General features: G+C 44.1%; 1 protein-coding gene across 4 annotated transcripts in view; it reads right to left on the bottom strand.

Moving 5' to 3' along the window:
- FGFR3 (fibroblast growth factor receptor 3) overlaps window positions 1–12,831 on the bottom strand; it is a 52,289-nt gene that overhangs the window by 17,595 nt on the left and 21,863 nt on the right. For all 4 annotated transcript variants that reach the window (XM_066317363.1, XM_066317364.1, XM_066317365.1 and 1 more), the window contains exons 3-4: window positions 9,433–9,486; window positions 3,331–3,500 (exon numbers count right to left, since the gene is read on the bottom strand). In XM_066317363.1, coding sequence (XP_066173460.1) covers window positions 3,331–3,500; window positions 9,433–9,486 — 224 coding nt within the window. The remainder of the gene's footprint in view (window positions 1–3,330; window positions 3,501–9,432; window positions 9,487–12,831) is intronic.

Raw genomic sequence — 12,831 nt, 5'->3', positions numbered from 1 at the left:
GCAGCCCTGGAAACAGCACTGCTGAGCACCCCATTTTTCAGAGAACACTGAATATGGTGCTCCTTTTGATTTCTGAGTAGCAGTAACAGGAGGTGTGACCAAACATTTTGTACAGACATCTCAGCTGTGGCAGATGTGTGGTCAGCTCTGACTGCACCTCTGCCTACCCAGCACGGCAAAAATGGAGGAGCTCAATGAAGGAGCAGAACCAACATCTCACTTTTTGTAAAGCAACATCCCCCTTGCTGCATCTCTGCAACTCTGTGGCAATTACAGAGTAAGAGAAGCTCTAAGAACAGAGAGCCTGGACCCCAAGCCCACAGCTGAACACACCAGACTGTCACGGAAGTTTCAATGCAAATTTGTGCCTGCTCGGTGGCTCATTTCCATACTGGCTTGTCTCATAGTTGTGTCTAAAGGCTTCTTTAAATCTGCTTTTCAGCACTGCAAAACATTTACATCTGGAACCCCTAGGAGCTACTCCAAGGAAATGGGGCTCCAGACACATGGATGACTCCCTAGTCTGACCTATATTCTAAAACCAGGTCCAAATTAGGTGTTTTACTAAACATGCACTTTCAAGAACACTTCTCTTTGTCAGGTTTGTGATGGGAACTTTGGGCTCTGAATAATCAACCTGGGGAAACAGTCTCATGGGGCAGAACTGGTCTGGAAACTTAGCGAGACATTTTTAGTTTTGAAAACCTTTGGCAGAAGATAACAATTCTCATGTTAAATAGAATAGTGACTGCACTTGATAAAACACTACAAACATGAAGTGACTTAGTGCGGGCATTAATCAAGTGGGTGAGATACTGGAAATCCCTCTGGTTTATTTGGTGTTGTCATTCTTGGCTCCTTGTGAAACAAACATTTGCAGACACACTTGGAACCTCGTGTTTGCCAGACTGGTATGCAAGTCAGTGCAATGGTCTGGGGAAGGGATAATCCTCCATCTCCCCTCCCCCTCAATCTTCCCTTCTAAGGTCATTTAACACACACACAGGCTTACGATATTAGAGATTCCAACACGGATTTAACCATTAATGCTCTTTGGGAAATTTCATATGATAAGTCATATGAAATTTCTTTTCTTTACCAGTTAAGGATGAACTGTAACAAAACCAGGTTAGCCTGCCCATCATGTTTTCAACGCTCACCCTTCTCTCTTGCAGGCTTTACACCAAGCAGTCACATGGGTCTAAATGCCATGTGCAAGGGGCAGATGTGGAAGAGTGGTCAGCTTTCATTTGCTGACAACAGACTTCTCACAATCAACATTTAAACTCTTTCACACACTGAAAACAAATGAGAACATTCCCAGCTCAAGGATTTCTGGGTTAAGATCAGATCTTGAGATGAAGCAAGCCAACCAAACTCTGCCAGATCTGGATCTTGCCCATTCTTTTCAAGCTGCCTAATCCTGTTATGAAGTTAAGTTGTAACAGGGAACTTAAATCTTAAATACATGAGATACTGAGCAGGTTTTCAATCTCCTTTTCTGGTTCAAATCTCTGCTGATATCTATCAGTATATCTATACTGGATGAGATTTACACTAAATTACTTATATCTAACTGTGGCTCATGACCAAAAGCAAGCACATAAAGGAAGGAAAATTACAGAGAAAGATGTCTTTATATCGAGAATAGGACAAAGAACTACACCTAGACAGATTGAGAGCTTAAACCAATCTTCCTGTAATTGTCCTGACATTGCCTTCAATAGCTCTTTTAAGCACTGACTTGTTGCTAGAAGGTGCCCCCAGAGAAACAAAGCACAGCGATGCCAAAGACTCACTACTGTGTTTCAGAGGATGAAACGTGTCAATTTAAACTCAAAGATAGATTAAAACTACTGGAAAGTGGGTAGGGGAATTGCTTTCAGCTTTAGATTGTTTTTTTCTGCAGGCATAATTTAGTGCAGCTGATGTGACACAGTTTAGTAAAAAGCTGTTGGAATGGCACATGCAAGCCTGAAAACACTTCAGGATGATCCTTACAGCCTGCAATTAGTAAAAGATGCTCGTGCTCTGTGAATATCATCTGCTGAAGAGCAGTTTACCCGCTGGAGTTGCCTCCCCACTTCTTTACTCTCCATGGCTTTTCAGAAGATCCAAACCTGAGCGTGTTCTCAGCCTCATCCAGGCTGGAGCAGGCACAGGATTGAGGAAGGAGCTTTAAAGGCTTCACTGAAGCCATCACAAAAGCCTCTTTCAGGAACAGGTCTGAGCTAACAGGAAAGAAACAGCCCAAAACTGTGGGGAGGGAGGACTTTTTTTGAATCCTTCTCTGGTTTCTGGAGCATAGCAAGCTTTGCATGCCCAGTCCCCTTTCAAAACACTACGGATGTGGCAGGCATCAGCATACAGCTTTTCTGAGTACTGATGAAGGTGCCTTCCTACAAGGCACCTTCCCTCCTTAGCAGCAAAGTCCAGGGATATGTCAGGGCTGGCAGAGTGCAAGGAAAAGTTGCTGCTCAAGAGTCCTCCCTGCTATGAGGATTTTGCTAAAATCAGCTGCAGCAGTTTTACTGTCCCCAAATAAAACCAGAAAAAAAGAGTCTGACTGTGACCTCAAGGGGATAAAGTAGTAACAACAGCAGCAAAATCTTAGAAAAGCTGATTTTCTTTTTAAAATTCTGCCATAATTCATCATCTAAAGCAGCATAGAGACTTCTGGCTAATTAAATAATTTGACTGCCGTGGAGTTTTGTGTCCCTGAGCTCTATCTGTAAACATGAGCCAGAGCATTTTCCAGAACACCTCATGGTAGAAAGGAAGCAGGGAGAAGAAAGCAGCCAAGGAGCAGATGCTATTACTCTGGCTACAAGGGAATCCGACACTTGACCAAGGGTCAGTGATTTATACCACAAGAATGTTAATGACTACCATCATCATGATCCAGCTCTTTGGTGAGGTCTTTCCTGTACCTTCAAAGGACACTGAATAGGTTTTCTTTGAGAGCTGGGAGTAGCTATGGCTTGGTCCAACATATCTCAATGCACTGGGCTCATATCCAGAAACTAGGACAGAGGTTTCTGCTTCTGCTTTTTCATCCCTGTTCACAATGCAACCATAAACCCAGCCCCATTTCTACCTACTCCCAGAATGACACTGTAGACAAACTTAGAGAGAATTAGCCTTTGATCCCAAAGGACAGCAGTCCTTCTTAACACTTAGGTGCCAAGCAATTCGTAGGAATGCAAGAACCACTTTCATTTCTATGCAGTCAGGACAGCGCTCTTGAAACTACCCACGTTAATCACTGTGCAATATAATTTTCTAGTTGGCAGAAATAATAAAAAACTGAGATCCAAAGCAAGACCTTACCTTAATGCCCCCAATCCTGTGCTCCCCTTTGAACTCCTTGCCATTTTTCAGCCAGTAGATGGAAGGAGTTGGGTTCCCCCCCGCCGGACATCGGAAGCGAACAGTGTTGGCGGCAGGAACTGCCAGCAGCTTCTTCTCCATCTTATCTGGCCGGGTCCAGAAGGGGACACCTGAGAAAGGAAAAACCAAGCTGAACAGGCCCCTTTCTGCCACAGAGGGTATCAGCTGGTGAGCAGATGCACTTGAGGAGTCTTTGGCGTGTGCAGATTGACAGTTAAATTGCTACCTGCTGCAGTTAAGACAAATGACACAGAAATGCTTTCCAGCTAAATGACTCTCATAGACATAAGAGAGGGTGTTTGCATTTCAGTTTTGCGATGAAAGGTTCATGACCAGGTTCTTGTCTTACCAGGTTCTTGTCTTGGTAATGCCAGTATAAATCTGAAGTGGCTGCTTTTAAATCAACAAGTGGAGTTATCCCAGATCAGAATGAGAATCTGGCCTCAGTGTGTAAAAAGATACAGATGTACCTTTGGGACATTAGTAGCCAAGAAGCATAAACAGCAGAAAGATGTTAGAACTGTAAAAGAATGTTGATGGGCCAGTAAGGGAGCAGAGAAAAAGTATGAGCTGAGTGCACTGGAAAATGTTCCTCCTCAGTGAGTACAAATGTAGTGTAGCCTCCTTAAGGGAAGGAAAGAAAAAAACGCACCAGTGCCAAACTGGTTTATCATGTTTATGTTCTTTAAGTACGAGTGATTTTAGTTTTAAAGATTCATGTTACCTTTGAACAGGGATAAATTTTAAAACACCAGTGTTAGCATGAGATACTTTTTATAATCTGCCTCAAGTACAGTTCCTTGGCTATGTTACAAACATTACATATTAACTCCAAATTAAGGCAGCAGCAGCGGCAAACTCATTATACTGGGAAGAAAGAAAAAGTTTTTAAAAAAAGCTTCTCAAGCTTTCATTTCTGCTAAAGGAAACACTACAGAGCTGCACATGCTGTGTTCCCCCTGCCACATCAGGGCCACATGCAGCCCTCCAGATCTGTGCTCCACACCAAGGCCAAAGGGAGATGGGGGCAGGCAGTGTCTGGGCTGCAAAACAGCAAGAAGGAGGGCAAGGAGTGTAAATGGCACCTCCTACAATTGGGTAGGAAAAACTCTCAGACATAGAGCACCAGTTGCAGAGGTATGTGCACTTCTGGCCAAGACAAACTGAAGGCACTGTTTCTCCAAGAACTGCCTTGAAGAACACGATGGCCACCAAAGCTGTTGGGAAAGCTTTGCTGCTGGCCTCTCCAGCAGTGGTGACAATGCTCAGAAACACCACCCAGCATCACAGCCCCATCTCAGTGCTTCTCTGAAGCCCCTGTAATCCCCTTCCCCTTAATGACAAGGGTGTACAAAGTTTTCCCTCTTGTTGCATCCCTCTGAAATGCACAGAAACTGCTCCCTTTCTCCAGCACTCCTTAGCCCTGATGAATTTGGCTGCATGATACCCATCCCACTGCAATTCCAGGTAAGTCAGTGATTGACCCCACCTTGGTCTAATTCCCCAGTGTGCCCCATGCAGGCTCCCTGCTGCATTCCAGCTCCAAGGATATTGCAGGAAAGGTCATACAGCTCAGCCAAGGCAATCCATGCAGCACCCACTGCTTTTTATCACTGCCAACACTCTCCTCATGCTTCCCCTTCCTTGCAAAGTCTGTGAGGAGCTGGATGTCAGGAGCACCATCCAGGATGTTCCTCCATGTGCTAGAGACAGCCCTCCTGGGCATGCCTCGTGTCCCAGCTGCTTTCCCACCTCTGCAGTGGGATGGCTGGATGTAGCTGCCTCAGTATCGCCATCCCAGGGAGGGAAATCCAGCTCTGAGGGTTTGCATCTGCCCTCGGCCTGCCTTGCACAACAGTGTGATCCCTATCAGAGTCAGCCCCACGTATCAGAGGGATCTGTGCTCACCCATCCTGTGTACGCCTCATTTTTCAAATAACGAAACCGCTCAAGGCCCTTTTCCTGCCAGGATAGCACCGGATCCAGCAGGAGCATGGCTGGCACAAACATCAGCAAAAGGAGGAATCCCCACAGTTCCCATGGTCTTGGAAAACCCCAGCTACAAACTTTGCTGTGAACATACATCCAGAAGGCCTGAAACACTGCATGATAAAAATGAGCTAAAATGGGACATCATGCAGCCACCTACCATTCCAAATGGTAGAAGTGCACAAAAATGGGGACTATTCCAAAAAACGTTAGCAGAGTGGGTGCAACCGCTAAAGGAAGAACAGATCTTGATGGTAAAAAGATGACAATGTTATAGCATGAAGAAAGGGCAGAAACCAAGCAAAGACTGGGCAAATCCCCAGGCAGCAGCAGGGGAGAGAATGCAGAGGACACTTGGGGTGGCATTGGGAAGGCTGGAGAGGAGAGGGCTCCAGAAACCATGCTGGGAATTGTCTTGTCTTTGGTTTCTGAAGCCTGGGCCATTTCCTGGCCAAATGCTTCCTTCTGGCAACGCATCCTGATTTTCTGGGGGCGTTACAAGAGGTTAACAGGGCTACAGGGGAGAGGTATGGCAAAGGTCAGGAATGGATGGCAAAGTACCCTTTTGCTACTGCCATGGAGGGCAGCCAAATAACCTGCTGCTTGTTGTTTGATTAACATATCTGCCCACAATAAATCCCACTTTATGGTGCTGGGGACAATTATCTAGGCACTGAGGTGTAATTACATCACATGGTCAGGACCAAGTTCCTCCTTTTGCTTTTTGGGGCTCTTCCCTTTTACACAACACGTGCATGTGCTGCAGGGTGACATTTTATCACATTTTTTCACCCAAAAGATGAGTTTGAATCTCACAGGAGATCCATCAGCTTATTGGCTGCAAATGTTGTCACTGAAGCCAAGGAGGATTTTGCTATCAGACACAAGAGAGGAGCAAGATGGAGCCCAGGAAAGTTTCCAGCTGGGGATATTCTCCATATGGAGCAAAGGCAGGATTCTCTCCTACCTCCTGCAATTACACAAGACTTCTTCCCTGAGTGCTTTCCCTCATTTGGGTGCTCTTCTGTGAGATTCAGGGCTTGCCAGGGCTGGGCACCCCTGGATTATTGTGCCAAGACTCAAACAGGGCATTGCTCTCAAGTCAAACTGGAACTGGAAGAAAGCGTCTACACATTGAAAACAGTGCCTTTGTTCTCACTTGCAGGAGCAGCGAACAAAACATCCCTGCTTTTGCTTTGCACTGCCCTCCGAGTCCTTTCATTACCACTTTTTAAGGGGCTGAAAATGTTGCTAACTCTTCTTTTCAAGCAAAGCTTGCAAAGCTCCAGAGAATTTTGGGAGCGGGAAAAGAGGAAGGATGAAAGACAGGAAAATTTTCTAGACCAGCTCTCCCTAAATTAATTGCCAGCAATGGTTTTGCATGTGCAGGTGTGAAAAAAACAAAAAGGGACCCGCAAACATTATCACCAGCCCTTTCCCATCATCAAACACTAAGCCTGACGGTCCGTTTTGTTCGTCAAAGACACCGGCCACCCATCCAACTGGAATGACCAATTAAAAAAAAAAAAACTGAGAGCAATACTTGGAATAATTAATACAACCAAGCACTCATTTAGCAATTAGGAGCTGCCACCAAATTCTGTGGCAGACAGAATCAACCCTAATTGTGTAATTTCCCCAGATGACGCCTCCGAGGACAGAGCCAGATTTAATTGGAGATTATGGGGGCTCTTTGAAGGTGCTGGGGCTGCGCAGCAGGGGCTCCAAACAAACAGACACAAGAGGGGTAGGGAGCACTGGGGCAGAAGCACAGTGTGTGAAAAGAGAGTTTTGTTTTTGTTTCGGGGCCAGCAAAAACAGCTGTAGAGAACAGAGGTATTAGAAAGCCTCTTTCTGCAAAGGCAGATCATGTTTGTGACAAGGCTGTAACAAACGAGCCGATTTGAAGCTGCTGAAGTTTCTCCTTATTCTTTTCTGCTGCCCATCCCTAAAGGATGCCCTTCTGTTTCTGTATTGCCCTTCAAAGAGGAAGCTGAGAGTGAGCAGAGCAAGGCACTCCACATGGAATTTGGTATTTCCAGCCCTTAAGATTAACAAGATTGGCTTCAAACTCATGATGCTACAGGAATCAGCTTTCCAAAATCTACACTATATGAGGATGAGAAACTCTGTTGAGTAACACAAGCCAGAAAAGTAACTTATCATCAGGACAAAAGGATTTTATTTGGTGGTACAGCAGTGTGGCAACACTCAGTGAGCCAGTCCAGGATGGACTGCCTCCCTCTAAATATGAAACACTATCAGTTATACTGACTAGATACCTTCAAGGTCCCTTCCAATCCTCCTATGAGTCTGTGGTATTCTTCATTCTTCTCCCTTCTGCATTAATTAAAGCACTTATGGCCTTTCCTCCTCTAACTGCTGACCCACAGCTGTCTCTGATGCCTGAGGAGGGGCTCATACACCCCATTAGTAGGGCACACTTTTGCCACAGGAGATAGAGGACCTATGTCTTTGGGCTGTCCACAGAACATGGCACTGGCTACATCCCTACTGCCTGTTCCTGGGGTAGTGTCCTGACAGTGCTGCTACCAGGTTAACAACACAGCTCCCCAGACTCAGGAGATCTCGGATGGTTAAGTGGAGGATCTGACATCAAAGAAAGCATCATAAAGCACACCCATGTCACAAAACACCGCAAGGTTTCACCAAACTGACACATTAAGCTAATCAACAATTTTTAAAGCAGAGGAGAATCCAACTTTTTATAATGAGACCTTTAAGCAAAGCCAGTCTTTACCTTCAGGTCTAAAAACAGAGAGACGGCCTCAAAGTCAAGAAGACCCAGAAAACAGGCTATAAATACATGTGGTGAAATGTGTGTTTTCCTTTTCAGTGAAGAAAAATGTCTTTCTGTACCATAAGCCAGCTGATGTGTTGTGATACCTGTTGCTAAGAGATTGTGTTCTCTGTAAACCACATAAAAAATGTACAGAATGATCAGTCGTGCTCATCAGAAGCTGCTCTGCAGCAGGAAAAAATCCTGACCAAACCAGATCTTCCCTATGTCTGTACCATTCTTCAGCAGGCACCAGGAGCCCTGAGCACCTCTGCAAAGGTGCCTGTCACCTGGCAGGATTTGGCCCCTAATTAAAAGCTATCAGAAAACCACTAACTGCTGCTGATGGGTGTCCTGGCACTGTAACTCACCATTACTGTCCACACAGTGCACACACAGCACTATTAACTTACTGCAGGAGCAGACCTGTTTGAAAGAGTCCTGCATGTCCAATGCTATGGCAGGAGAGACCTTCCAGTCACGTTGAACTTCTGCCAATGTTCGTAGCCAACTGGGAGTTCAAATGCAAGACATTTATTTATTAAAAACACATACACATGGGCAGCTCACTCCGCAGAAGTATAAAGAGCGGAATAAAACACAACACTAACACCTCTGAAGCCTGCAATGATCCTGATTAATGCTGTGGCACTTGAAGAAAGCAGCACTGCGATTGAAAGAGATTCACTGTGAAAGCACCAAGCACTGTCCTGGGACTCTCTTCCTCACAGGACTGAAAGAAAAAGCCAGTAAAGTCAAAGAGGTTCCTCTCACTTATGGCATCAGTAAATTTGGCCTTTGCCTAGTGTATGTTTTGTACTCTGACTCCTGTCAAGATGTTGGTAAGGACCAGAATCAGAATAGTTAAAAGTAAAGCAGTCAAGATTTGAAATGGTATAAAACTGGTGTAACATCAGTGTAGCAAAACAAACAAAAAAAATATATATATACTAAGTGGGCCTGTCTGGATTTACATGCAAGGAGAATTTTTAACTACTCATCTATTCAGATTCTCAGCATCAAGTCTTTAAATTACAGTACTGCTGCTGTAGGATGCCACAGCAGCAATACCACTCTAGCAGCTGTTTCTAACTTTTTAGATAAATTTCATCATGGTTCCATCCTAAGCTCACTGATTTCAACACAGAGAGAGAGCTGCTTTGCAACTACATGAACACCCAGATGAGCTGCAGTGCTTGGGTGCCACAGCTTCTTCAAAGAAAAAGCCTCTGCATCCCAGAAAAACAACGTACCTGTATCTTCTGACTCATCATCGTCATCCTCATCATCACCTGATGAAGGGGAATCTGCAAAGAGACAGGAAGGAAGTGAAGCAAGGAAGAGGATGGTATGTGGGCACACCAGGCTGGATGAGGCTGTTGGTGTCACATGCTCCAGCAAGAGAGGACACCCAAGTGATGGTTCACCCTTCCCTGCAGCTCCACCAGCCCACCCCTCTGATGCTGCTGGGCCAGGCACAACTGGACAGGAGCTTTCTCAGCTGGGAGAGAGGTGTCAGGAGTTTGCCAGTGCTCTGAAAATGTGGTCCAATGTCAAATACTTCTCCCTGTGTGCAATGCTCTCTTCCTCATAAATACAAAAGAAACTCTAAACCGGAAAATTTGTTTTTGCAGAACAAGCCCTCTGACTGCCTTTTTTTTTTTTTTTCTCCTTCCCTCTAGCATTCACTCTGAAGACTTTTTTATTTTACCACGTCTCAAAAGTACAGGTCAGCATTTCTAACTCACTTTCCCTGCGTTTTTCTTTTAATTCAATATCCCCCTGCCACATCTCCCTTCATTAACTCCTTGTTCAAACACTAAGACCAAAACTTTTGAACTTCTTGCAATCAAATCTCTCCTCATCAACATTTTGATGGCTATTCCACAAACCAGTTCCCTTTAGTTATATTCCTCCCAGAGGCATCTCAAGGCTGTAACTCAATACAGGTAAACAGGTGGGAATTTTCCAACTGTATCTCTCCAAAACATCCTGAACTGTTTCTTTTAATGTGGTCTAACATTTCACCTTCTCCAAGCCGTCCACAATGAAGGCTCAGTCCCTTTTTCCCTCCACCAAGCAACTACTGTAAATGTAAATACCATTATCAAATAGCAGCTTAGTGTTTGATTTGGTTTACACAGTTCAGTTTAGTACAGTTCAGCATCTGGAAAATATAGGATCACTGATATTACATAATCTCCAGGAATTTTTCTTTTAAATGAAGGCAAAATGCTATCAACCTAGCAGTCTTTATGTTTTCAGACAATGGTAAAAACTTGGCCTTAAACACTAGAAAACAGGAAACATCATGAGTGTTCAACATATGGCCAGAAATGTAAAGCACTGCTTTAGATCAAGCCAGGCAGAACATCCTTCATTGCAAGATGCACTTGAGTTTTTTACTGCTTTCTGACCAGCACAGCGGAGATAAAAATGGAAAAAAAAAAAGGTGGGGGAGGGATTAAAGGATAGAAGGAAACGTAACAACAAGTAGTTCTTCCCTGCAGAGTCTGGAAGGGCCTTCCAGGCATTTTCACCATCCACAGAAGCAACACAGGAAATCACCCTGCCTTAGACTGCAGGGGCTCATCATGCTTTGCACCTTCTCCTTGGCAAAGCCTCAAGGACGACTTTAAGCACGTATCTAACTGCAAATCCACAGTTGAGGTCCTGCTGGCAGCAGAACTAGGGAAATGCCATGGGGCTCGCTGAAAGTGAAGTGGATGTTTAGGTGTTTTGGCTGATCCAGCAGGTTTACTCAAGTCCTGGCAAAGGCAGAAACTGAGCCAAATCCCCACCAGCATCGACGGAGACATCAGCACCTTCTCAGTTCTGCTCTCAGATTTGGTTACCCATGTATTAACACATGATTATAGTTTACTTCTGCTTTCCAAGGAATCCATCATGACCAGAGAAGTAGAATCAATTTTTAAACTAATTCAAAAACATTTTCACAAGGCTGAGGGAAGTCTTTGACTTTGTTTTTAAGGTGAGAGATGCAGCTTAGATTTTAATAAATATCCTATCCTAGCTACTCATAGCTACTGTCCTATTCAGGTTACTAAAACATCACCTTCTTCAAAAGGTGACTAAAAATCACAAGGGGTGCTGCTCAGCCACTAAATCCAAAGGCTGTTCTGTTAATGAAATGGTTGCAGAAATGGAACTTCTGCCAACAGGGCTGGATATCAGTTTGGCCATGCAGCATCCTTTCCAAGTGCTCAGGTTTTAAGGGGACAGTATGTTTCTTTCTGTAAACTAGCAAAACACTCAAGCCCTTGTCTGTCAAGGGAGGAATTTTAAAGAGATCAAATCCGTCTAATAATCAGCCTGGTTCTCAGCCCTCGAATGCCAGCTCCAGCCTTGCCTCCAGCATCAAACATCACCCTGTGCACAGCCAGAGTCACTGCAGAACAGTCAGTTTGCTGCAGACTCAAATCTCATGGCTCTGTGTAGAGAAATCCTGATTTGGCCCTAGGACCCGGAAGAATCTCTCAAAATGGAACTCACGTGTGGATCAGTTATTCCAAACATACTTAGCCTAGTTTTGCTCACTTAAGAACACAGATCAGAGCAATTCCAGTTTGTTAGTACAGCTTAAAACCAGTTTAATGCAGAGAACAATTCCAGTCCCAAACATCAGATATCCACACGAACACCTGACCAGATACCTGAGCTAACTGCTGGCATTACCTTTAAGAACTGGGGACACAAACCACAAATCTCCAATCACAATCTCATCTCTGCAGTGCCACGCTGAGCAATCAATACTAATTATGAAGAAATATCTGAGTATATGAGGCACCACTATTGCCACATAAAGCAGGGCTTCAAAGTTTAAAACAAATGCTGCTGACAGCTAAAAAGGAGGCTCCCACATTACCAGCACTTTGGTGGTAATGACAGTGGGCTAATAGAATCAAAGACTCATAATGATGTCAGAAAGCAGAGGTTCAGGTTACTCGCTAGTTCTTAAGCTGTTATTAGCTATTATTAGTGAAGAGGAAAAATACAGGGGCTTAAACTTTTTAAAAGCAGAGGATTATCAGTCCTTCCACTATTAAAAACAATTTCTCACTTTACAAACTTTTGGGGCTGGCAGCTGTTTCATTTGAGTATGTAACCAGCTGCCCTCTCCTGCCTCCCCGCTGCCCCTTGAACTCAAAAGCATTTTCATGTCACTTAGGAAAAAAAGAGAGAGTAACATTTCTAACAACCTGCAGTTCACTGGATAGTTCCAATAATCGTACCTAGTTAAAGAAAGCCTTTCAAGGGCCAAATACTTCTTTAACCATTTAATTGATATGACCTTGAAGCATTCACAGCAATCTCCAGTAATGTTCAATAAAAAGCAGATGTTGTTAAAGGCATGGTGAAACAAGCTTTTATTCTTGTGATGGTTTTCTCTCACACAAAAATCCTATTGCAAAAGAAAGCTCTTTATAGAGTGGATGTGATTCACAATCACAAACATCTCTGTGTTTGGTTTTCAGACAGAGATGCTTACTTTTTGAGGGAACTCAACTTTTGGAGAAAGGGCTTGCTATTTAAGGATTCTTGAAAAAGCTCCAACAGTACAAGGGCAAATGAAGTTTTTAAAACCCGAGATCCACAAGGGGCTAATTCTCCTGAAAATTCAGGCTTTTAAC

This window comes from Sylvia atricapilla, chromosome 4, assembly GCF_009819655.1.
Source record: "Sylvia atricapilla isolate bSylAtr1 chromosome 4, bSylAtr1.pri, whole genome shotgun sequence".
Lineage (NCBI taxonomy): Eukaryota > Metazoa > Chordata > Aves > Passeriformes > Sylviidae > Sylvia > Sylvia atricapilla.
This window is presented reverse-complemented; position numbering and strand designations above follow the sequence as displayed.